The sequence below is a fragment of the Pungitius pungitius genome, chromosome 21, assembly GCF_949316345.1.
Source record: "Pungitius pungitius chromosome 21, fPunPun2.1, whole genome shotgun sequence".
In the NCBI taxonomy this organism is placed as follows: domain Eukaryota; kingdom Metazoa; phylum Chordata; class Actinopteri; order Perciformes; family Gasterosteidae; genus Pungitius; species Pungitius pungitius.
In genome coordinates this window covers 2,416,539-2,437,911 of record NC_084920.1, presented here as the reverse complement: position 1 = coordinate 2,437,911, position 21,373 = coordinate 2,416,539, and the positions used below count along the sequence as shown (strand labels likewise).

At 51.6% G+C, this 21,373-nt stretch overlaps 6 protein-coding genes across 6 annotated transcripts in view; 2 read left to right on the top strand and 4 right to left on the bottom strand.

Moving 5' to 3' along the window:
• Nucleotides 1–619: 619 nt before the first annotated feature.
• Nucleotides 620–6,328, bottom strand: cog7 (component of oligomeric golgi complex 7). Its single transcript, XM_037463214.2, has 17 exons — nucleotides 5,816–6,328; nucleotides 5,240–5,388; nucleotides 5,037–5,153; nucleotides 4,651–4,819; nucleotides 4,445–4,527; nucleotides 4,222–4,344; nucleotides 3,889–4,087; nucleotides 3,656–3,783; nucleotides 3,398–3,552; nucleotides 3,156–3,272; nucleotides 2,984–3,049; nucleotides 2,649–2,835; nucleotides 2,391–2,531; nucleotides 2,160–2,243; nucleotides 1,910–2,024; nucleotides 1,488–1,631; nucleotides 620–1,392 (listed from the first exon to the last, which is right to left on the bottom strand). The coding sequence occupies exons 1-17, from the start codon at nucleotides 5,979–5,981 to the stop codon at nucleotides 1,226–1,228; spliced, it is 2,310 nt and encodes a 769-aa protein (XP_037319111.2). The 5' UTR covers nucleotides 5,982–6,328; the 3' UTR covers nucleotides 620–1,225.
• A 563-nt stretch (nucleotides 6,329–6,891) lies between these two features.
• Nucleotides 6,892–8,097, top strand: LOC119212677 (myeloid-associated differentiation marker-like protein 2). The gene has a single exon (XM_037463377.2). It carries the CDS (start codon nucleotides 7,195–7,197, stop codon nucleotides 8,089–8,091), a length of 897 nt encoding a protein of 298 aa, XP_037319274.1. The 5' UTR covers nucleotides 6,892–7,194; the 3' UTR covers nucleotides 8,092–8,097.
• A 982-nt stretch (nucleotides 8,098–9,079) lies between these two features.
• LOC119213192 (myeloid-associated differentiation marker-like protein 2) lies at nucleotides 9,080–10,012 on the top strand. The gene has a single exon (XM_037464323.2). The coding sequence runs from the start codon at nucleotides 9,080–9,082 to the stop codon at nucleotides 10,010–10,012; it is 933 nt and encodes a 310-aa protein (XP_037320220.2).
• Nucleotides 10,013–10,307: 295 nt separating this feature from the next.
• On the bottom strand, nucleotides 10,308–12,605 carry LOC119212652 (putative protein MSS51 homolog, mitochondrial). Its single transcript, XM_062560123.1, has 5 exons — nucleotides 12,382–12,605; nucleotides 12,171–12,295; nucleotides 11,526–12,089; nucleotides 11,343–11,436; nucleotides 10,308–10,738 (listed from the first exon to the last, which is right to left on the bottom strand). The coding sequence occupies exons 1-5, from the start codon at nucleotides 12,501–12,503 to the stop codon at nucleotides 10,522–10,524; spliced, it is 1,122 nt and encodes a 373-aa protein (XP_062416107.1). The 5' UTR covers nucleotides 12,504–12,605; the 3' UTR covers nucleotides 10,308–10,521.
• Nucleotides 12,606–13,261: 656 nt separating this feature from the next.
• On the bottom strand, nucleotides 13,262–18,821 carry LOC119212645 (putative protein MSS51 homolog, mitochondrial). Its single transcript, XM_037463324.2, is given in 8 exon segments — nucleotides 13,262–14,108; nucleotides 14,401–14,494; nucleotides 15,729–16,292; nucleotides 16,543–16,667; nucleotides 17,215–17,276; nucleotides 17,278–17,365; nucleotides 17,454–17,626; nucleotides 18,703–18,821. Coding segments are annotated over 7 exon segments (1,275 nt in total). The 5' UTR covers nucleotides 17,612–17,626; nucleotides 18,703–18,821; the 3' UTR covers nucleotides 13,262–13,924.
• A 196-nt stretch (nucleotides 18,822–19,017) lies between these two features.
• Nucleotides 19,018–21,373, bottom strand: part of capn15 (calpain 15) — a 14,523-nt gene continuing 12,167 nt past the window's right edge. Inside the window, exon 11 of the mRNA XM_062560136.1 lies at nucleotides 19,018–21,317. Coding sequence (XP_062416120.1) covers nucleotides 20,954–21,317 — 364 coding nt within the window. The 3' untranslated portion in view covers nucleotides 19,018–20,953. The remainder of the gene's footprint in view (nucleotides 21,318–21,373) is intronic.

Here is a 21,373-nt window from a genome sequence, read left to right as displayed (position 1 = left end):
GGTGAACACTTATTACCTAAAGGCTTGACCAAATAAGACATTTTTACTGGGAAAACAATAATGAATTAATTTCTAAACTCTCAATAAGTTCTGCTCTAAAAATTGGGCAATCAAACATAATGAAAAAGCTTGTGAATTATTACTCGAGGCACTACTCCTCCAATCTAAAATCAAAATTGTTGAACTCATCGTCCCAACCCGCATCTGCAAAGCTGCATGTCCCTCCCTCACTGAGAGCTAAACACTAAACAGGATCACAACTCTGCTGCCCTGGCTCCTAAATGGTGGAACGAGCTCTCTGATGACATCAGGACCAGAGAGCCTTTACATCTTCAAACTAAAGACACACCTCTTCAGAATAAACCTCAACTAAAAACACTAACAAATTGTAGCACTTACATTGTACTTATAATGGCTCTTAGCAAGTTGTATCTACGGTTGAAATGCATTTATTGTAAGTCGCTTTGGATAAAAGCCTCAGCTAAGTGACATGTGATGTAATGTAATTACAGTGAGGTCTGTCAACAGTCAGCTGTGAAGCCAGTTTTCATGGTGTGAACGTGCAAATAAATTGATCAGTAAAGAACAGAAAATGGCTAAAATGTGGCACACGTGAGAGTTAACAGAGAAGAACATCCATTTATTAAACTAAATAGATTACATTAAAACACATTCAACCCTCTTCCAGGTGATAAAAAGTAATTTCATCAAATGTGTTTTAGGGATTACCACAAGTCACCAATGTAGTGTTGATGTAAATGTTGTATGTGCAGACTTTAAAGATACTGCACAGAGAGAGAGAGCTCACTTTCAATTTTGATGTCAACTGGGAGATGGTATCTACTATCAGTAGGATTTCAAATGCTCTCACACACACTCCGATGTATTCATTTTGCCAATGATGCTTCCACAATTTAAAACAAATAAGACGTGAAGACACTTTCCCATTTCGGCGTCGTCGCATTGATCATTCAGTCACCCAGAGTAGAACAATAATCAGTATTAAAAAAAACATCCCACATTACCATAAATGCCATACTTGTTTGAAAAAAAAAAAAAAAAAAAAACTAAAATTGGCCCCCTCCCCCCACAAATATAAGATCTAAGGGACCGCAAAACACGTTTACCTGCTGCTACTGACAAACATTGCTCTTCTCTTCCAAACATGCCTGCGACACTCCCGGTTCATCCATCCATCCATCCTCCTCTTCCCCCCCCCCCGGCGTTAGTAGTCGATGCAGCGGACGGCGGCGACGGTGGCGGCCAGCCGGCGGGGCAGCAGCTTGGCGGCCTGCCTGTAGTCCTCCGGCTTGGCCCGGAGCAGCGCGGCGATGTGCTGCAGGCTGCGGGTCGGCTGCAGGCCCAGAGCGTCCATCACGTTGCTCAGATAGTCTGTGGAGCAGGAAACGGACATCGACTCAACTCAACCCATTTTGACCCGGTCGACACCGGCCGAGAGGCCCACTGGTCGCCGCGGTTAACCGTACCGATGTCGGTGGCCAGCTGCTTGGTGGAGCGAGCGCTCAGTTGGGGAATGAGCAGGATGGCGTCACAGTACGTCTGCATGGTGGCCCGGGCGATGGAGCCCAGCCAATAGTCCGCAGTGTTGTCCAGCTCGGGGAGGTCGTCGCCTGAGACGGGAAGGAGGGGGATGTTACACAAATGCAAGCGGTGGGAGGCAAGTCTTTTGGAATTGAATACAGGGACTGGGGAAGAAAGAGGAGACTGGAAATGTTGGATAAAAGGGTTAAAATGGGAAATAAAAAATGTAACAAAAAGCATTACAATTGGACCTCTGCTCTCTCATGGTTTACTGATTTTTCCTGTTTTCATCTATGCTAAAAACTCAATTTACGCCAAACGTTGGACATCTCTCCTTGCTATTTTAACGTGGTATTGTGCAGGACACCTTGCTCTGGGGGGAAAGGCAGCTTCCCCGCGTGGAGGGCCATCTCCAGCGCCGGGTCCTCCTGGGTCACAAATGGCTCCAAGTGGAGAGGCAGAGACATGAGGTACTGCCCTATCTGCGAGGGAAAGACAGAGATCCCGTTAACGGAGTCGCTGCGTGGGACCTGCGGCATGAAGCTGTAAATGTTCCCAAAAGGGTTGGCGGTTTGATTGCATCTCAGGGGGCAAGTTGTTGAGTCGATGCTACTGACGTTTGTGATGTATTCCTGCGGCGACAGGCTGAAAGTAGGCAGGTCGTCCGTGTAGCTCTCTCCCAGGCCAGGCGCCTCTTGCCTCTGAACATAGAACAACAGGCACAAACAGTTCATAAATGACGCAGTGAGTCCAACACTTCGCAGCCCCAGAGCTCTCAGTATAATGCACTCAAATCGGGCCAATCGGCATTTCAGATCAAATCACGCGGTAACTCGACACTTCATCACCTCCATCTTGGAGACGAGGCAGAGCTGGTGCTTGATTTGCAGGAAGACGGAGTCGAAGGCCAGCTGGTTGGCCTGCTGATTGAGCCTGGCCAGAGCTGCTCGGGGCTCCGTTAACAGGCTGGAGTTACCCGTGCCCTTCTCCTGCAACACAAATCGGGAACAGGTGCGTTAAAAGCAGCGCGGCACCGGGAACCTTTATCAATCACCCGATAACAACCGGAATGAACCTCTGTCCAACAACTCGCCCTGCTCCCTTACCTTTAGGGAGTAGAGGACTTCCATCAGGCTGTTGTACTCGGTCATATTCCCCCTCTGAAGGTAGTTGTACTCCTGCCAGGGGTTCCTGGTGGTGCTCTTCCTCTCCGTAGCGCTGGCTTCCTGGATGCCTGCGAGGCTGCGCGGGCTATACGACTCTGACAAGTACTTACCGGCCGTGCCCAGGATCCTATGGGAAGTATTGATTGTATTGAGAGAGCACACGTAGTTCCTTGAAGGCAGACACGGTGCCTCCACAGTGTGAGTTACACCAGTGGAAGAGAGATGAGAAACTAGAAAAGAGTCATTCTTAAAAAAGGTACAAACACTTCACTTACTTGTTTGACAGCTGCTGCTCAAACGCTCCGCATTGTCTGAGCAGCTCTCCACAAGTGGCGATAATCCTGCCAAACACAACATAAAAACCAGTTATCCAATGAATCTGCAGCTTTTCCCGCCAGCCGTGGCAGCTTTCTAATAAAAAGGTCACTACGGTAAAAAGACATCGACCTGACAGAGTTCTGAAAGGCTGTCCAGTCCTCCTGGAAGGCCGACGCACTTGGCGCCTCCTCCAGCTTGCACTTCTTTCTGATTGACTGCAGCGTCGTGGAGAAGTCCGACACGTACCTGGAACAAGGACAATATGAAAGCTGGCCGCAGGAAGAAGGGTCAAAACTTACCAATAACAATTAAGCAATGGATGCACACGTGGCGCGTTTGCAGTGTGTGTTATGACAGTAAAGGATTTTTACTTGGTGAAAAGAGCCTTGAGGGCCTTGAGGAGGCCACACACGGCCAGTCCGTCAGTCAGTTTGACGCAGCGGTCCACAGCGGCGCCGGCCAGCCCGAACAACTTGCCGACAGAGTGGCTCAACTCTTCCACGCAATCGATAACCTCCCCGTGTTCCTAAGGGAGACGAGCGAGGGTGGAGATGAGAGGTGGCACGAAGAGAGCAGCCCACCCAAACGGGGATTTTAATCATTAGTGTGTGTGTGTGTGTGTGTGTTACCAAAGGCACAGCACTGATCTGGATGAGGAGGTGCCGCTCCTCCAGATCTCCATACAGTAGTTGGTACGGTTTGTAGGGGTCATAGAGCGCACACACCAGCTCATTCACCTTCAGCAGGTTGTTCTCACCTGGGGAGGAAACACAGACACAGCGTCAGGACACAACTCCGCCCCCCACACACCCCGGGGGGGGGGAGGGGGGGAGCATCCACGGTCACGGCCTCCGCCACTGACCCAGGTGCGGCGCCATGGCGGCCTCCAGGCTCTGTCCGAAGGCGGACGCGGTGTGATGCAGCTCGAGCAGCGTGTCCAGGCGCTGCTCCTGGGCCGCCCGCTCCACGGCCGAGCTCAGGCACACGGGGATGGAGGGGACCATAGCCCCCAGGGTTTGGATCAGCAACACCGTCACCACCTCATACGGGTTCTTGAACACCTGTTTCCGGGACGGGTGAACATTCAAGGCGGCATTCTGACTGAAAGCATTCATGGACTGCAAACATCGCTGCTTGACTTTAATAATAAACATCAGCACCCATGATGGAGGGGTTGTGCTCGGGGGCGTCTCACCTGGCTGCTCCACTGGAGTTGAGAGTGCCAGGAGGAGAGCAGCGTGTCGTAGAACTCGGACAGCTGCTGGTTGAGACTGAGCTCACTCTGAGAGAGGTCCTGCCACATGCTCACCAACTGGCCCTGGAGACGCCGCAGCAGACGCAGAGCAACGCCAAACAGGTCAAACATACCAAAATATCACTTAAATACAAGAGGTAAAGGAGAGGCCTGTGGGACTTACCTTGTGACACTTATAGTAGTAGGCAAGCAGCTGTGGCATTCTATCGATCTCTGTGAAGACTTTAACAAACAGCTTGGCTTGGTCTGCAGAGAAAACAGGTGCAACATGAGTACTCTCGGCTTACACTGAAAGGGAATTACAGTGAGGAAAAAAAAAAAAGGATGTGAAGTTGGAATAAATATGAGGAAGACGAAAGGCCATCTCACCCATAGACATGGAATTAAAGGTCGCTACTATTTGCGGGCTGGCCAGAGCCTCCAGTCGGTTTTTCAGAGCCTCCAGGTGGACACACTTCTCGGAGTAGTCCGGTGTGTCCACCAACATGGCCAGGCTGGTCTGCATGCTGGTCAGCTTGGAGGAAATGACTGCAAAGTCCTGCAAATGATGCAATGAAACCCAATGAAACGCAATCCAGATCGACGACCACGAAACATAAGAACAATATGAAGATGATATCATGGGGAGTTCAATGCTAAATACGTTTTCATTTTCTCAAATTAATATTCCAATGGCCTTTTTTAACTCGAGTACCATCAGTTCATATCAACTGAGAAGAAAGCTGCTTATGCCGGTGCACACTGTTCGTTCATACCTGTGTTTTGAAGGTCTCCTCAATGTCTGCACTCAGTGTGCTCCACTTGTCCGCCTCCTGCAGAGCTTCAGCTGCCAGCTGCATGCGGCCCTTCACTTGATCTATCTCCACCAGGACCTGGTGAATAGGAACCACGACATCAGGGTCACAGCTGTACCTTTGTACCACTGTCGGGGCTTCGCTTAACTGTGACCTTTGCACACCTGCATAGACTGCACAGTGTCCTGCTCAAACTTCTTGATGTCTTCTTTGACCAGAACCATTTGCTCCTTGAGGAAAGACGCCTCCTGCTTCAAAGCCTCCACGTCTCGTAGCACTCGGGGCATATTTTGGAGGGCCTGATTACTGCTCTCTACACAGAGAAACACACCAGTCTTTCGGTTGATGGAGGAACATAACAGAAAGAATACCTACAACAACATGATGTCACAGTGGAGGGGTTTAAACAGAAATAGTAGAGCTACTTCTAAAGATCGGTGTTATTTGTATCTGTACATCGGAAGTGTTGTTTCAAGTAAAGGCTGCACAGCTGTTAACGTATTATTCACTGTGCAGTCACTTTACAGTTTATCAGGTTCACCTTTTTATTAAAAACAATCCTGTCCAATGCAACAGTCTTGCAATCTAATGATTCGTCATACATTTCCCAGATTCGTTTAAACTGTCATTTAAATCAACTCTTCAATGTAACGTCAGTCAAACAGTGATGCAAATATCCCAGAAGAGTCTGACGTCATCAGCAGATAAACAGAGGGCACTGTACTGGCCGGGCTATTTACCCTCGATGGAATTGTTGACTTCCTGGATGAACAGCTGGAGCTTCATCACCAGCGTGGCTGCGTGCGAGTCCGCCTTCCCCGGCGCGTCCTTCTGCACCACCGTGAAGGCGCCGTTCACCCAGTCCTTCACGTCGAAGTCATCGTCCAGGAATCTGGAGAAATCCATCTTTGCCCCCCCCCCCCCCCACCACACACAAAGTGCGAGAAGCCGGGCGGTGTTCAGTGAAACTCTCGAGCTGCGGTCTGTGTCATCGACCCATTGCTAACGTTAGCTAATTCTTCCCAAACAACGGCTTCGAGACGAATATAAAATAAATAGCCCAGGAAAATGAAATGATCATCACAACTAAATAGAGTTCCAGCAGAGCGACGGCTTCCTCCAGAGTTATTGTTTAAACGTCTGCGGCTCTGAAGGGAGAAGAGAACACATACTGTTTGAAATGTTTGACGCTGGCAGCGGAACTGACACTTGACAACAACTTCCTCTTTGTGCTTCCTGTTTATCTTCCCTAGAAACAAGAGCCAGCGACACAAATGGACCGGATGAATGACGTGTTGATACAACATATTGTAAATATTGTAAACACGTCGTCAACAAAATGGAATACTCTTTTGTATTTTCTTATTCTTTTATTTGATTTAACACGAAACGAAAAATAGAGGAAACACACTAGTCGTTTGCGTGACGTGGTGTTACAAAAAAGTCCATCCGTGTGGAAACGGCAGTTTTTAGACGTGCAGTTGAATGTAGGAACTCTGCTTCCCTCTTGAGGCAAACAGTAAAACAAACAAGGTTTGTGGAGCAAAACAAGCTTTTATTTCTTATGACTGTAATACTTGACAACATTAACAAAGTGCCTCAAGAAGGTTATTTTGGAGAACAAGTATAATACTCTTAACTTAACAGCTGGATTGCAGCGCTTCTGCACAGTGTGTCTGGATTCCCTAAAGGAACATTTCCCACATTCAAACTGCTATGAACAGAAACTACTCCGTCAGCATTATCGAACACACAATAGTGAATATTCATGCTAGTAAAATGGCATTTTGCAGAAAAGCGGAGGTCAATAAAGCGGTCAGGGAGCCTGTTGGAGATGGGCTGTTGCTTTAACTACTCCTCTCTGAGACCTGCATACCCGTTCTCCCAGGTCCCAGGCACAACCAAATTTCATTTTGGATAATTCATATCTGCCGCAGCAGACATTTATGGACTCCACACAGTTGGTTTGATGAATATTATGCAAAGCAGGAGAAAGGGCAGTGAATGACAATGTGAATAGTGGTGTTGGGAGGCCACAGAAAACACACCTCACCTGCAGTTTGTAGCTGCTCTCTTTTCAGGAATAACATTCCACCTGCTCTGCAGCTCATTGAATGAGATGGGACTAATCGCTGACATCAAGGACACCATGTCCAAGGCGGTGTTTACTCCTTCCAGTCTGTTATCCGGCCGAGGCGGGCTGCACATGGCCCAGATCCTTATGTCCGTGGTCACCTTCATCTTGGGCGCCTTCAGAGGAGGGAGCAGTCATACCTACTGGAACTATGCCATGTTCACCTGGGCCTTCTGCCCCATCATGACCCTCGTCATCACCATTATTGAGATGTTCAAGCTGGATATCATACTCAATATGTTTTGCATGGACTGGTCGGACTTCACCACCGGGATGGCCATGTCCTCCACCCTCATGACCGTCTCCGTCGCCATCACTTACGGCAACTTCTACGCCTGCCTGAAATGCCTGTACGGCTGGATAGTGACCATCTTCGCCTTCCTGTGTGCCCTCGTCTACACGCTGGAGGTGGTGAAGGACAAATTCCTGGACAAGAAGAAAGGCAGCTACCTGGCGGCTGCGCCCGGATTCTGGAAGGTCATGGAGGCCTTCGTGAGCTGCATGATTTTCATATCGCTGACTGGGTACCGGGACAAGCCCGCTCTGATCCTGTGCGTGGTTGCATACGCCATCCCCTTCCCCATCCTGCCTTTGATCATCGCCACCAACATCCTCAAGAAACTGAAGACGTGCTTGCCCTTTAACCTGGACCGCTTCGTGTTCATATTTCTGGTGATCTCTGTTGTGCTGTATATATTTGCTGCTATCATGTGGCCCATATTCATGTTCAGGAACAACCCTCGACCCAGCGACTGTCCCCCCAGCTTCTGCATCTGGGCCATTCAGTTCATGGTCGCCTTTTTTACGTACGTGAACCTAATTCTTTTCACACTGGATCTCATTTTTACCCTGCTCGGTATCTTGGACTTTAAACGGACATAGTGGTGAAGATTGTCTCCATGGGGCTCTTTGGAAAAGGGGCAGATAAACAGGAATGGGGGGGGGGGGGGGGGGGGGGGGGGGCTAAGTTCACCCTCCCCAAAGCGTTTGTCACCTACCTGGTGTACATGACCGTGTTTGCCCCAATCTCACAACATCACATTCATGGATTTTGTCTTTCAACATTAATGTGCGATAACTGCCAGAGCTAAAAGTTACCTTACATGTACTACAATATTTAACAATAATTTGGTGAGTAGATAATTAGATATTCAATGTTATGTTTGTATGTATATTATCATATTGTGTCATGTACAATCCCACCTTAAATTAAATTTCAGCTCAATGCGTCCGTTTTGATGTTTACTAATGTGCTGCTTTGAAATATAAAGTCTTTACCAGTGAATATTCAAAGGTGTAAAATGTGTTGCCTTTCATCGGTTTGAAATGAGATTAAACATGAAGGTACTCACACACAACATGAGGCCTGAAGACCAAAAAGGAAAACAAAGTGAAGCTGCGATCATTCAATATTTTGGACCACAACTTGCACGATACTAGATTTAAAGAGGCTTAATATCAGAATAAGTATGTACCCGTTTGTATGTAAAAGAGAATCAAAATCTCCCTAAATCACATGTTGCTTCAGTTAAGGTAAAATCAAACAGTGCATTTCATTTCAAGCCAAGGAACCTGAAGATAAAGTTAACAGAGATGATGAGACAAATGATGAGGGACGTTTGTTTTAACACAGACGAGAGAAAGGATGTATTTACCTTTTTTTTTCCTCCTGGATTCGATTACAGAACAAACTTAAATTAAATAGACATGAATTAGATGGAAAAACTATGGCTGCAGCATCTATTTAATTAAACACAACATACCGGACCTGAACTGGAGCACGCTGGAAAGAGTCAAAGAGTGTCACTTGTCGACCTTCACCGACTGACCCGAGTGATTCCTCAATCTGGAAATTTGATCAAAAGTCATTATGCAAAGGACGCCGGCCCGCCGTGTAAGACGCGGCTCCACCTCGACGGGGGACATAAGGGACCCCGTCGCCGCCGACCCTCTGAGCGTCATGTGCGGCCCCTTCAAGGGCCTCAAGGGCATTTTGCGCCTCCTGGAGATCATCCTCAGCGCCTTGACCTGGGTCATCGTCCTCTGCCGAGGCCCCATGGCGAGCCCGTGGGGCGTCTGGTGCCTGTTCGTCTGGTTCTTCTGCACCGCGGTGCCGGCGGCCCTGACGCTGGTCGAGGCCCTGTCGCTGCAGGTGCTGCTGGCCGCCTTCCTCCCCGACTGGGCCGACCTGGTGTGCGGGCTCACCCTCCTGTGCGCCGCCATGGTCGCCTCGGCCACCGCCGTCTTCGCCGCCGTCTTCGTCTGCCTCTCCTGCGTGGTCAACATCCTGTGCTTCCTCACGTCCCTGGCGGCCACGGGCGCCTTCGCGGTCGACGGCGCCGTGCGCTTGAAGGCGCGTCCGGTCGGCTACCTGACCGGGCTGCGGGGGGGGCTGCGCATGGCGGAGGCCTTCACGGCGTGCATCATTCTCACCGCCGCCGCCGACCACTCGGTGAGCGGCGGGTACCCCCACTACCCCGCCGGGATGACGTGCGCCGCCATGGCCTTCGCCGTCTGCCTCCTGGGGAGCGTGGCGGTCGTGGTCCTGCACCTCCTCAAGCTGCTGCGGTGCCTGGTCGCGTTCCAGCTGGGCCTGGTGGAGGTGGCGTTCAACGCGGTGGCCGTGCTGCTCTACCTGCTGGCCGTCCTCCTCTGGTGCCTCTTCGGCTACGGGCGCCGCGACTACGGCCCGTACGCCTGCGCCGGGTGCTCTTTGATGGACGTGAACGTCGTCGCCGTCGGCGCGGCGGTGAACGTCGCCCTGTACATCGTGGACCTGGTCTTGACCATCAAGTCTCGCTAGAAAACGTGCAGGAGGTGGAACACTCGTTGGTTTGTGTTCCTTCGGACGCAGAAGCTATTTATATGTAATGTGTGTCACCCAAACTCAAGGGACATACTAGAAGAATATAGAAGTGTTTCAGCGGGGGCTTTTTGGGGGGCTTTGTCAAATTGTTCAGTGTACTTAATTCTCAAAAGTTGTGAACAGATAATTGTGAACTTGTTCAAATGATTTTGAAATGAGGTGCAAGCTGTGTTTAACCAGACGTAGACAATGTTAATTCTTTGTTGTCAGATTTAACGTAAGTGGACATTTGACTGTTTCTACAATGTTTTATTGCCTCTCAGCTTCCACGTCAATAGTTCACGGACCTTCTATTCAAATCCCACACCTCATTTACAGGTCACAACGCGGAGATAGCAGTCAAATGCAAATGTCGAAGCAAACTGTTCCCAAAGTGTATCTAGACCCATTGTACGGTTTCTTTATCGAGGCCTATGCAGACAATGCCTCTGCAGCACGTAGCTCCCTCAGGCCTCCTCCGGTTCCTCCGGTTCCTCCGGTTCCTCCACCGTCTCCAGGACACCCCGGAAGCACAAGTAGTGCGAGTTGCCGTAGTCCGGAGGCCTGTTGGGACTCGAGGCCAACGCCTCGGGCTTCAGTGAGGGGAAGGGCACGATTCCGCTCCCCTTCAGGTCCATCTCCAACTCCAACAGGATCTGCAGGGAGTAGGTCATCTCCGTCTCACTGCGTCACACACACACACACACACACACACACACACAGAGGATAAACATTGGGTGACTGTGGAGGAAGCACATTTATTCCTGCTTTCAACACGCTTGTGTAACATTTACAGTACGGCAATATAAAAATAAAATGATTCAATGCGTCAATTTGTATACGAAGCACAGCAATGGTCCGACATCGTTTCTTAAATTCTGTTTGCTCATCATTCACAGGTGTCCTTCCCAAAGTATTGGTAGTCAGATTACTGTGAATCACAAATTTGACAAGCCTTTTATGAATTTATATATAAAAATTCTGAAAATCTATCAAGTTCAGTTACTTAAAAATAAGCCTTTACTATAAAAATCCTCCAAAATCTACTTTAAAGTAGAACTGACTGACCGCTAGTATTATAATATTATATCACAGGATCAATATTCCTAATCTTAACTCCTATGTACTTTTTGGCCATTATAAGGCTTTGTTGTAAATCCTGATTATATTCACTGCACATTTAAATGATTTAGCCTAGATAAAATTGTACAGAGCATTTCAATAATATTCAAGTACAAATACGTTACAACTGCACAGCAGCACGGTACTGAATGTACTTCACACTCACTTGAGAGCAGTGAAGAGAGAAGGAATCTCGTAGTCCCTGAGGAGCAGAAGTGTTGGAAGCCATCCCTGATCCAGACCCTGACTGGCATCAAACCCTTGAAAGAAGAAGAGGTTCAGGAGATTCAATTAAGAGCACAGTCTAGTTGGGCCTGGTGCATCATTCATAGCTTAGAGACGTTCTCACCGGGATGGAATCCCACCACCAGGTCTGGCTTGGCTGCTTCCTCCTTCTCCACCACGTCTTCCCAGAACTGGTGGTAGAGGCCCTTGTGGGCGCTGACGTAGACCCTCTGCCTGGGGCCCAAGGCCCTGAGGGGGGGCCTGGTGACGGGGCCGTCCACCACCTCCGGCCCCACCAGGACCACCTCCATGCCCTGGTGCCCGGGGAACATGTGGTTCAGCTCGTCGTAGTCCGTGGGCCTGGCGCCCAGCGTCTCCCGGGCGCCGGCCCCCACCAGGTGGACGGTGAGCGGCTTGGACTGAGGGTCCAGGCCGAACACTCGCATCGCCCAGGCGACGGTCAGCGGCCGGGAGAAGAACTCGCTGCAGACCCTCCACAGCGACCGCCTCAGGTCCTCGGCGCCGGGCGGCGACCTGCCGGCGGCGGTCCACAGGTCCCTCGCGGCCGCTGCTTTCAGCACGGCGTCCAGGCGAGGCGTCGGGTCCCCCTGCATGGCGAGCCAGTCGTCCCAGCCTTTGACCTCGGCCTGGGGCTTGGACCACTTCTCCGTGGGGAAGGGAAGGTCTCCTGAAGACATGAAGAGAAGGGTCACTACAGTTCAGTGGAAGAAGGAATGCGAGGGCTTTTTTTCACCTCCATTTTCTTCACCTTTGACCAAGAGCGACCCCACGACTCGGTCGATGGCAGCCAGACGCAGCTGTGGGCAGAACTTCTTGTGTTTGGGCCAATCCTCCTTCTGACAGGCTTTACAGCAGTAGTAAACATTCAGACATCTGCGCAGAGAGGCGAGTGAGGTGAGCGACGCGTGGTCCTAGCGATGGAGGAGCATTGCTGCTGCTGCTGCTGCTGGAGCTCGTACCTGCTGCAGCGCTTCAGGCTGTGGCCCCTTGAAAGGCCGCCCGGACGAGCCTCACAACAGGCGCAGATTTTAAAAGATTCCTCCATCTTCTCAAACATCTCTTTCTGAGACTTGGAGGTCATGGCTCTGGAGAAGAGTAGCGTAAATGCGTTTAATGAAGGACACACAGGGCTTTAGTTATAAACTGCACAAGCTCTTCGGACAGACACCACGCCTGAGGGAGCCGTACGCTTTCTATTCTGAGAAGGGGGGGGGGGGGGGGGGGGGGAGACACCTGCTTCAGAGCTCGCACGGATTCAGCAATCTGAGGTCTGCAGAGGACAAATGGTCTAAGCTCAATAATAACAACAAATAATGTGAAACAAGCACTCAACAAACTGAGCTCACCTCTCGGTGCTCTTCTTCTTCTTCTTCTGCTGTGGGTTTGTTACCCGAGCGGCCTGATGTGTGTGTGTGTGTGTGTGTGTGTGTGTGTGTGTGTGTGTGTGTGTGGGGGGGGGGGGGGTCCCTCGGGCTTCTTATCGCACCTGTTCTTTCCCTTCTAGAAAGAAGTGACGACTCCAGACTTCCAGACCATTCCTAGCGTCCCGGTGGTGACCGGAACGACGCGCTCATATTTCTGTGTGGTTTGCATTCGGGAAAAAAACGCCTGAAACCCGAAACGCTAATAGAAAATAAAAATAAAAAAAATCATCAGTCTTCAACAAAAGCGACAAGTGATTCGCTTTCCCAGCTTTCTTAGAAAGTGAAGGAAAAAAAATGGCAGGAGACATCCATTACAGTGAGACTGTTTTATTGGCCTAATCAATCATAATTCAAACCCATTAGAACACTTCCCGTATTAAAAAGCCCTGTGCCCCCCCCCCCCCCACACTCCCCCAAACACCACCTGCATTATCATCCACTAGAGAGCAGAGTCGCACCGTAGATGCAAAATGACGTTTCCTCCTGAACACACGTCTCTGTCGTTATGTTGAACACATCAGTGTGTCGTCATTCAGCATCAGATGTTTAAACGTTCATCCAATTAAGCTCCGCAAGGTTTCGTCGTCATTAAGTGGCACCTTTAGACAATCTTTTGTCACCCATTTAAATGTGCTTCTAGCTAAGCACCGTGCACAGAGTTTGCGTCATCTTTATTCATTGGAAAGGCACGACGGCTCCACTATTCCATTGGCTGTGATGTTAATGCACAACACCATTCAGAGTAGAGCAACGACTACAGAGCAGCACCGCAAGAGGTGCCATTCATTTAGTTGCCATATTGGATTAAGTGTTCCATTAGTATGCAAATGATCTGCTTTCCTGCATCTATTGTGAGATTCGGGGAATGCGACCAAATTGCTGAGAAACTCTAAAACGACTCATTTCTTCTCTCCTCCACGCGTGGCCCTCATCCAGCTACGTCGGGGAGCCAACGGAGCACACGGCTTTGCACCCACGTCTCATGATGCGAGTCGTTCCTCTAAATCGCGCCCAGTCATTGTGCGTTTCACTGTTTCGAGGGACCCGATGCAGCGGGTGAAGAGTCAGTGCCGAGAGCTCAGTCTTCTCGAGGCAGCGGCCCCTGGAACCGGACGTAGTGAGAGTTGCAGAAGACCGGCGCTTTGTTGGGGCTGGAGTGGCGCTGCTCGGGTTTCTGGGCCGCGAACGGGTTCCTCCCGCTGTCCCTGACGTGCACCTCCAGCTCCGACAGGACGCGGAGGGAGGACTCGAGCTCCGCCTCGCTGTGGAGACAGAGACGCGGGAATCAATTAACTGATGAGCGGTTTTGTCCTCGAGAAACTCCATCAATGTTTTGGGGCTCCTGGGAACACTCATAAATCTTTGTACAAACAGTAGAATTGAGCGTGGAAGGAGTGATGAGGTCAGGGTGACGTCACACACGGGCTCCCGGACAGCAGATGGTTTTGCAGAGTGAACTTCACATGTTTGCTGCTCCTCGGGGGCGACAGCTGTTATAATCTTAAAGTCCAAAATGCAAAAACCGCGCGTCAGAGTGAGAGGAACGCGACGAACCTGAACACGGTGAAGAAGGAAGGGATGTCGTAGTCCCTCAGCAGCAGAAGGGTGGGCAGCCAGCCTTCTAACAGACCCTGGTTGGCGTGGAAACCTGTGTTAAACACACATGTGAGACTAGAGTTACTATACAAGAAGAATCGGCTTCTTGCTGATGGTCTGAACTCAGGTTGATCATGTGATCGTATGGTTCATAAAACTTAAAAGGTCCGGTTAGTTGACTGTAATAAAATAAAAATAACAGGCCTACTTCAGTCATATTTTGAATTAATTAGAATGTTGCTAAATCCTGATTGGTGCTTAAAAGCATGTGATCCTTTTTCTTCCAACTGAAACCCATAAAGTGCACGTTAAACATGTAACCAATACTTTACACTCCCAAGAAAGTGTTTTAAAAGTCTCTGAACATCCCGTCAACCATAACATTTTTAGAATAAAGCATCTTGAGAGCCTTTTAATGAGAATAAGCCGCCCTGCAGCACACAGACCTCCTGAGCTAAAGGAGGTTTGTTTACCTGCACCTGGCACGTCTTTGGCGAGGAACCGGGGGAAATGTCAGGCCATCATCGATCCGACGGGGCTTGATTAGTTCTCCTTCACCCCCCCGTCTTCCTCTTGTTAGCCAGAATGTATTTCCTCCAGGACGCGCCGCTGACTTTTTTTGCATTAAGCCTAATTATCAGTCGATAAGACCAATTCAATCTCCCTCCGAAACAAGCTGACGTGGTTCAATAACGTCCGCTGGACCGCAGAGAGCTTCTTCTAACTCCGCCCTGTGACGTCTCCCTGCTTCATTCATGGGTGGCACACACACACGGGGGGGGGGGGGGGGTCGCGTTATCCACCACCTGCAACACCTTTCTGGGGATTTTGGACTTGATTTATGCACGCCACGAAAAAAAACAACCCCGCCATCCCCGAGGTTACAGTTCTCACCGTTTAACGGGGGTTAATGGGCCCTGGGGAGGGGGGGGGACCGTTAATGGCAACGCAGTAACTGCCTCGCCACAATAGGCTTATCTGAAGTAAAAAAAATGAATTAAAGAGTATGAAAATCCAGTTAATTTCACAGCAGAGCAGCAGCCGCGGTGCGTCTTTGTGAGCGTGGCCTTGCTCTCCGTCTCTAAGGGCCTGTTTGGCTTTTTCACCACATTCCACACCTTCCCTGTTTCATGGCTTCCGGTGGAGCCGGCGGCCTGACGATAAACCACCCCCTCCCCCCCCCCCGCTAATCAATAGGCCAGAGATACAGAGTTCCCTGGAAGAGGGGATGGTCAAACGAGCGTAAACTGATCTTCATGCTTTGAAAAGCTTAGAGACGTTCTCACCGGGATGGAATCCCACCACCAGGTCTGGCTTGGCTGCTTCCTCCTTCTCCACCACGTCTTCCCAGAACTGGTGGTAGAGGCCCTTGTGGGCGCTGACGTAGACCCTCTGCCTGGGGCCCAAGGCCCTGAGGGGAGGCCTGGTGACGGGGCCGTCCACCACCTCCGGCCCCACCAGGACCACCTCCATGCCCTGGTGCCCGGGGAACATGTGGTTCAGCTCGTCGTAGTCCGTGGGCCTGGCGCCCAGCGTCTCGTTGTGCGAGGCCCCCGCTACGTGGACGGTGAGCGGCTTGGCGAGCGGGTCGAGGCCAAAGCGCTGCACCGCCGTCCCGACGGCGAGGACCCGGGAGAGGAACTCGCTCTGGATCCGCCACAGAGACCCCCGCAGGTCAGAGTCACCCGGCCTCGGCCTGCCGGCGTTCCTCCACAGAGTCGCCATGTTGGCGCCGGACGAGACGGCGTCCAGGAGCGGCGCCAGGTCCCCCCGCATGGCGAGCCAGTCGTCCCAGTTCTTCACCTCGCCCGCCGGCTTGGACCACTTCTCCGTGGGGAGGGGGAGGTCTCCTGCGTAGGTGGGTTAGGACACACATGACGCATTAGTGTCAGTTCTGTCTGGCGAGCTCACGAGGCGCCTGGAAAGCAATCGGTTTAAAGGCCTGGGAACTTTAATTAAAATGATCAAACAGGCAGCAGTGCAGCGCAGTGACTTCCCGTCAGTGTGCGTCTCTCGGGAATTTAATTAGTGCAGCTCATCTCGAAAAAATACGTCGTCTCTATTAGAAGATGATGAACGTTTCGCCTCTTCATTTCTCACCGGTGAACATCAGCCACTCCACCAGCCTGTCGATGGCCACCAGCCGCAGCGTCTTGCAGACCTTTTTGTGCAGAGGCCAGTCCTTCCTCTGGCAGTCTTTGGTGCAGTAGTACACGTTCAAGCACCTGTGAGGGGAGAGCGGGGGGGGTGGGAGGGGGGAGGGGGGAGGGGGGGAAACGAGACCACGTCTTTAAAGTGAGAGAAGCGCGAATGGCCCCCGTCCGGTGTTTGGATTTGTCCCTTCTGGGCTACTGTAGGTAGGGAATATATGGAAATATAAAGGCGCTGATGGACCCTGAGTTAAACATACGTCTTCCATTCCTGCAAATAGATCCCCCTAAATGCTACCCACGGGTTTATATCCCCCAACTGCACATTTGCTTATTAACATCCTCAAGATCTTTCAAGGGGCCCCATCTATTCAGAAATATACGTTTCTCTTAAAGCATATATCAAAAGTAGACGTCATCCATCACAATCTTATTTCATATCGATAAACAAAGGTCCTCGGGTATTTTGGGATGACCCTCTTTAAGGATACAAAGTATCTATGTGTTTATTTTAGATCTCATCCGTTTCTGGAGCTTGCGATGCTCTTGAAAGTCACGTCCCCGGAGATGAACTCCCCCCCCAGGCGTCGCTCTGTGTCGCCTTCGGGCGTGCGGCACTCACTTCACGCAGCGCTTCAGCGCCTGGCCCTCGGCGAGGCGCGCCGGGAGTCTGTTGCAGCCGGCGCCAGAACTCGAAGGTCTCCTCCATCTTCTGGAACATCTCCTTGTAGCTGCGGAAAGCGACTCCTTTGGCTTCTCCCTCAACGGCAGCCCTAGTTGGGACCAGAAAAACCCAAACTGCATGAGCAACACGGCGGATGCAGGTGAGCTTTAGCAGCTTTTTTTTTTGTTGCTTTATACCTGTATTCTCCGTAGTCCTTCATGTTCAGCTTGTCGAGAATCACCTGAGAGAGCCCAGGAACGCCCGAGTCCAGAGAGTAGAACCCCGACAGGATGGAGGAGACGCTGTCGGTCCTCGGGGTGTCCGGCTGGGTGAGCGCTGGGATCTGGGAGGTCATGTCGAGGCCTTCAACCTCCACAAGGATTTCAGTTTTAGACAACCTTTGTCCGTACAGGTGATCTCGTATCACCCGCGTCGTGCCGGGTGCTCGCTCACAGACGCGAAGCGGCGTCAGCGGGACGCGAGGAGACGCGAGGGGACGCGAGGGGACGTGGGGGGGACGGGAGGGGACGGCTATTTCGGGAACCCGAGGACAACAGGCACACGGGGAAATGCGCAGGGGAATAACAATGTTAAGCCGTTGCTGAAGGATAGGAGCTAAACATACACCGACGCGGTGGAGATTCCTCTTGTCCCCCACGGGGACACAGGAGACTTTAAAATGCTCATGCTGTGCCCTCTGGTTTGATGCCCCCCCCCACGACAGAGGCTCTCGTGTCCCAAGAGAAGCGGCGCCGTGCCGTCCCGCCTCGACGAATGGGACTAAAGCTGCTCATCAAACCCCCCCGTAGATACAGCAGGAACAAGGACACGTTGACGTGGACCCGGAGGGGGTCGAACAGCTGAAGCTCTGAGCCACATCCCCCCCTCCCCCGCCCCCATAACCTTTCCTACTTGCAGGTCGTGGGTTATTCACTTGAGTCACGTGGGAAATAGGAGGAGAGAGAAAAATACGACCTCAGCAGCTCCGAGGGGCTTTCTTTAGATTTTGTGGACATCCAAGACGTCATGAACGTCTTCCAAGTACGCAGCACTGAGACGAGTCTCCTGTCCCCGTCCTCCTGACCACAACGTTACCCCCCCTCCCAGGAAACTTTTCACCGAGCCTGCCGTGAATAATTTAGCCTTTTCGTGTCTGCAGAGGGAATTTAAAGGGCTATATCTAATTAGCTGGGTGCACATCTACAGAGCGGGGAGGGGGGGGGGGGGGGGGGGGGTGGAGATGAACACATTTCTCCTGGGGGGGCAGGTTTCTTCCTGTTCTTTTTGCTCATCCTTCTCACATTTCTGACTTTTTTTCACATGCAAAGTCTCCCCACCGGACTATCTGTCCACATTCACTCATTCACATTACTACCCCCCCCCCCCCCACACACACACACACCCCCCGGACCAAGACGAGGACACAAAGACACAGTACGGACGTACCTTCGGGTCCAGGCAAGCAGAGAGCCTTCTGGATGATTCAGGTGACGGACAGCTGCTTATAATCGGACGTCAACGCTTCCTGGAGGACGTGGCGGTGTCCCTCATGGGGGGGGCGGGGGGTCAGCAATACACTTACTTACCATCACAGAGCCCACAGGGCGGGGGCTGTGGGGTGCTCGTGGCATCTGGGTTATGGGGTGGGGGTGGCCACATGGGGGGGTGGAGACCTTCAGGGAGGCGGGTGACGAACCGATGACAAACACTTCAAAGAGCGGGTTTAGGAATTCATGTGTTTGCATAAGGACAAATGTCACCTTCATTTAAAAAAATTTATTTGGTCCAATGGAACCTGAGATTGAAAATTAAACATACATATGTTTGTACACATATACTCATATTCCCCATCCCAGAAAAGATCAATAAAATATATATATCACATTCATCAGTTTGATTTTTTTCAGCATTAGTTTTCTTGTGTTTTTGTTTATATGTACTTTCATTTTTTCTTTTTACAACTTTAAAAGGGTCAGTTAACCGCCCCCCCCCCCCCCACACACACACACACACAGTTGTTCCATCTGTGGCTTTAGCAGTCTGTACAATTTACAAGGAGGGAACCCGAGGACGGAGGGAGGGGAGGAAGGACCTCTCCTCCGGCAGCAGGGGGCGCCCCCGCCGCGCAGGGAGACTCACCGCCACAACTTCACAGAAGAGGAGCAGCTTCCAAAAGGACAAGAGCCACACATGACACAATAAAACAAAAGAAAACAACAACAACAACAACAACCCAATGTGAATGTAAAGTGATCCAGCGGTTTGGAGGTGACCCAGTGCAGGTTGTCCTCTCTCCTCCCCGGGGCATCGGCGCCTCCTCTCATCTGTCACGCTCGCCCCCCCCCAGCGCCTCTTTGGAGAAAAGAAATTCACAGCTGCCTGGGCCTCAGCTTTCACCCCCCCCCCTCGGCAGGTGTGCTCGCGTACAGACGGATCAGCACCGTCGCACCGTCTCTTCCTCAACTCGAGGCGGCTGAGCTTAAGTCTTCGCCTGAATCATCTGGGAACTTTAAAACTCTAAATGAACTCAACATAAAAATAAAAAAAGAGAGATTAGAGATTCTCCAGGCGTGCAGTGACTTCCTGCGTGAACACTCAGCGATGCTGCTTGTCAGCTTTCAAGTCCCCCCCCCCCCCCATTACAGTACACAGCGACTCTCCATCCCGCTGCTACAGTACCACGGCCGTCTTCCCCCTCTGACGAGACACCCACGTTGCCATGGTGAGGGCCGAAGTGAAGCAGGATTAATGGCTTTGACACTGAAGAAATTGGGTCATTAAAAGGAGGGAGGGGGGGGGGGGGTACGTTAAAACAGCTGCATGCCGGCCATCATTTAAAAACGGAACTACCTTCAGTGTCACGACGAGTCCCGGGGGGTCGCTTTACCCCCCCCCCATCACGCGCGCATGTAGACGGACCAAATGCTAATTTATCATCGTGCAGCATCTCCTGAACAAAGACGGTCCCAGACCTCCCAAAGAACTCTGTCCAGACAGCCCCCCCCCCCCCCCTAATCAAAACCACAAAGCTGCTCATGCACTGACTCAAAGTGTGCGAGGGACAGGAAGAAAGGAGAAAAAGAAAAAGGCAGGAAGGGAAGCGTATTATGTGTCGGTATTTCACAGGTTAAAACCCTCCCTGAGGTGTTTTCAGACAGACGACCCCCCACCACCCCCCCACCACCTGTCGGGGCACCTCGGCTTGTGGTTTCACTGGAGTCCAACTCACGGCAACTAAAACCACCGCGGAGGGTCCCGAGTCAGAGAAAGAGGGCGGAGACGGTGGCGCGTGGGGAACACCGGGGACAGTAGTGTGCGACTGATGGCTTCAAAAGACACAAATACGGGAAAGACGTGGACATGGGGACGCGTCCGAAACGAGCGAGAGCCAATAATCAAACAGAAACGTGGGTTTTGGCTCATTAAGTACCGTGCCGAGATAAACCCCCCCCCCCCCCCGAAGTCTCCTGCTTTGTTAGTGTCTGATGGCTGTGCGTGATTGGCTCAGAGTTCGTGGGCCGGCGAGTGGCTCAGTAGTCACGGCACTCCGCCCCGGCGTCGTCTGTCCGAGCGTACCTAACTCGGCGATGACCCCCCCCCACCACCCCACCACCCCCCCACCTCGCACAGCGCTCGTACCAGAAGCTTCCACCACTTTAAGAAAAGTCTGAGCCGGATCCCCGGTAGGTCGCTCATCTCATCCAGACACATCCATTTGGTGAGACCGCTTTACATTCAAGGTGCGTGCGTTCTCCACGCAAACTACGCTCTCCCCCCCCCTCTCCCCCAAACACCCCGCTCCTTTGCCGAGGCTTTTCCAGTGGTCGTGACAGTTCCATCGAATAATAGTCAGCGTTTTGTGTGCGGGACGCAGGGCGGTGGTCATAGCGGGCGCGGCCGGTGCAGCCCATCGATGTCCGGGGTGAGCTGGGGGCTGTGGGTGGCCTTGGTGGGGGTCCAGTCTCCCAAGGAGGCCTGGGCGGCCTTGCGGTGAGCGAGCCGGTGGGGTGATGGAGAAGCCGGCGTTTCCTTCCAGCTGTGAAAGCACCACCAGCACCTGCCTGCAGGGGGAGACAGAGAGTGTTGAGGGACAAAGACGGGAGGGCAGCTGGAGTTC

Bases quoted from the DNA above. Each gene is read 5' to 3' on its own strand.
- cog7 (XM_037463214.2), bottom strand. From the start codon at position 5,981: ATGGATTTCTCCAGATTCCTGGACGATGACTTCGACGTGAAGGACTGG. The intron at 2,532-2,648 runs GTAAGGGAGCAG...TTTGTGTTGCAG, and splicing joins AAGTCCTCTACTCCCTAAAG to GAGAAGGGCACGGGTAACTC. The intron at 1,393-1,487 runs GTACGGTTAACC...CCTGCTCCACAG, and splicing joins GCAGCTGGCCACCGACATCG to ACTATCTGAGCAACGTGATG.
- LOC119212677 (XM_037463377.2), top strand. From the start codon at position 7,195: ATGGGACTAATCGCTGACATCAAGGACACCATGTCCAAGGCGGTGTTT.
- LOC119213192 (XM_037464323.2), top strand. From the start codon at position 9,080: ATGCAAAGGACGCCGGCCCGCCGTGTAAGACGCGGCTCCACCTCGACG.
- LOC119212652 (XM_062560123.1), bottom strand. From the start codon at position 12,503: ATGACCTCCAAGTCTCAGAAAGAGATGTTTGAGAAGATGGAGGAATCT. The intron at 12,296-12,381 runs GTACGAGCTCCA...CTCTCTGCGCAG, and splicing joins AGCCTGAAGCGCTGCAGCAG to ATGTCTGAATGTTTACTACT. The intron at 11,437-11,525 runs GTGAGAACGTCT...TCTTCTTTCAAG, and splicing joins GGTGGTGGGATTCCATCCCG to GGTTTGATGCCAGTCAGGGT.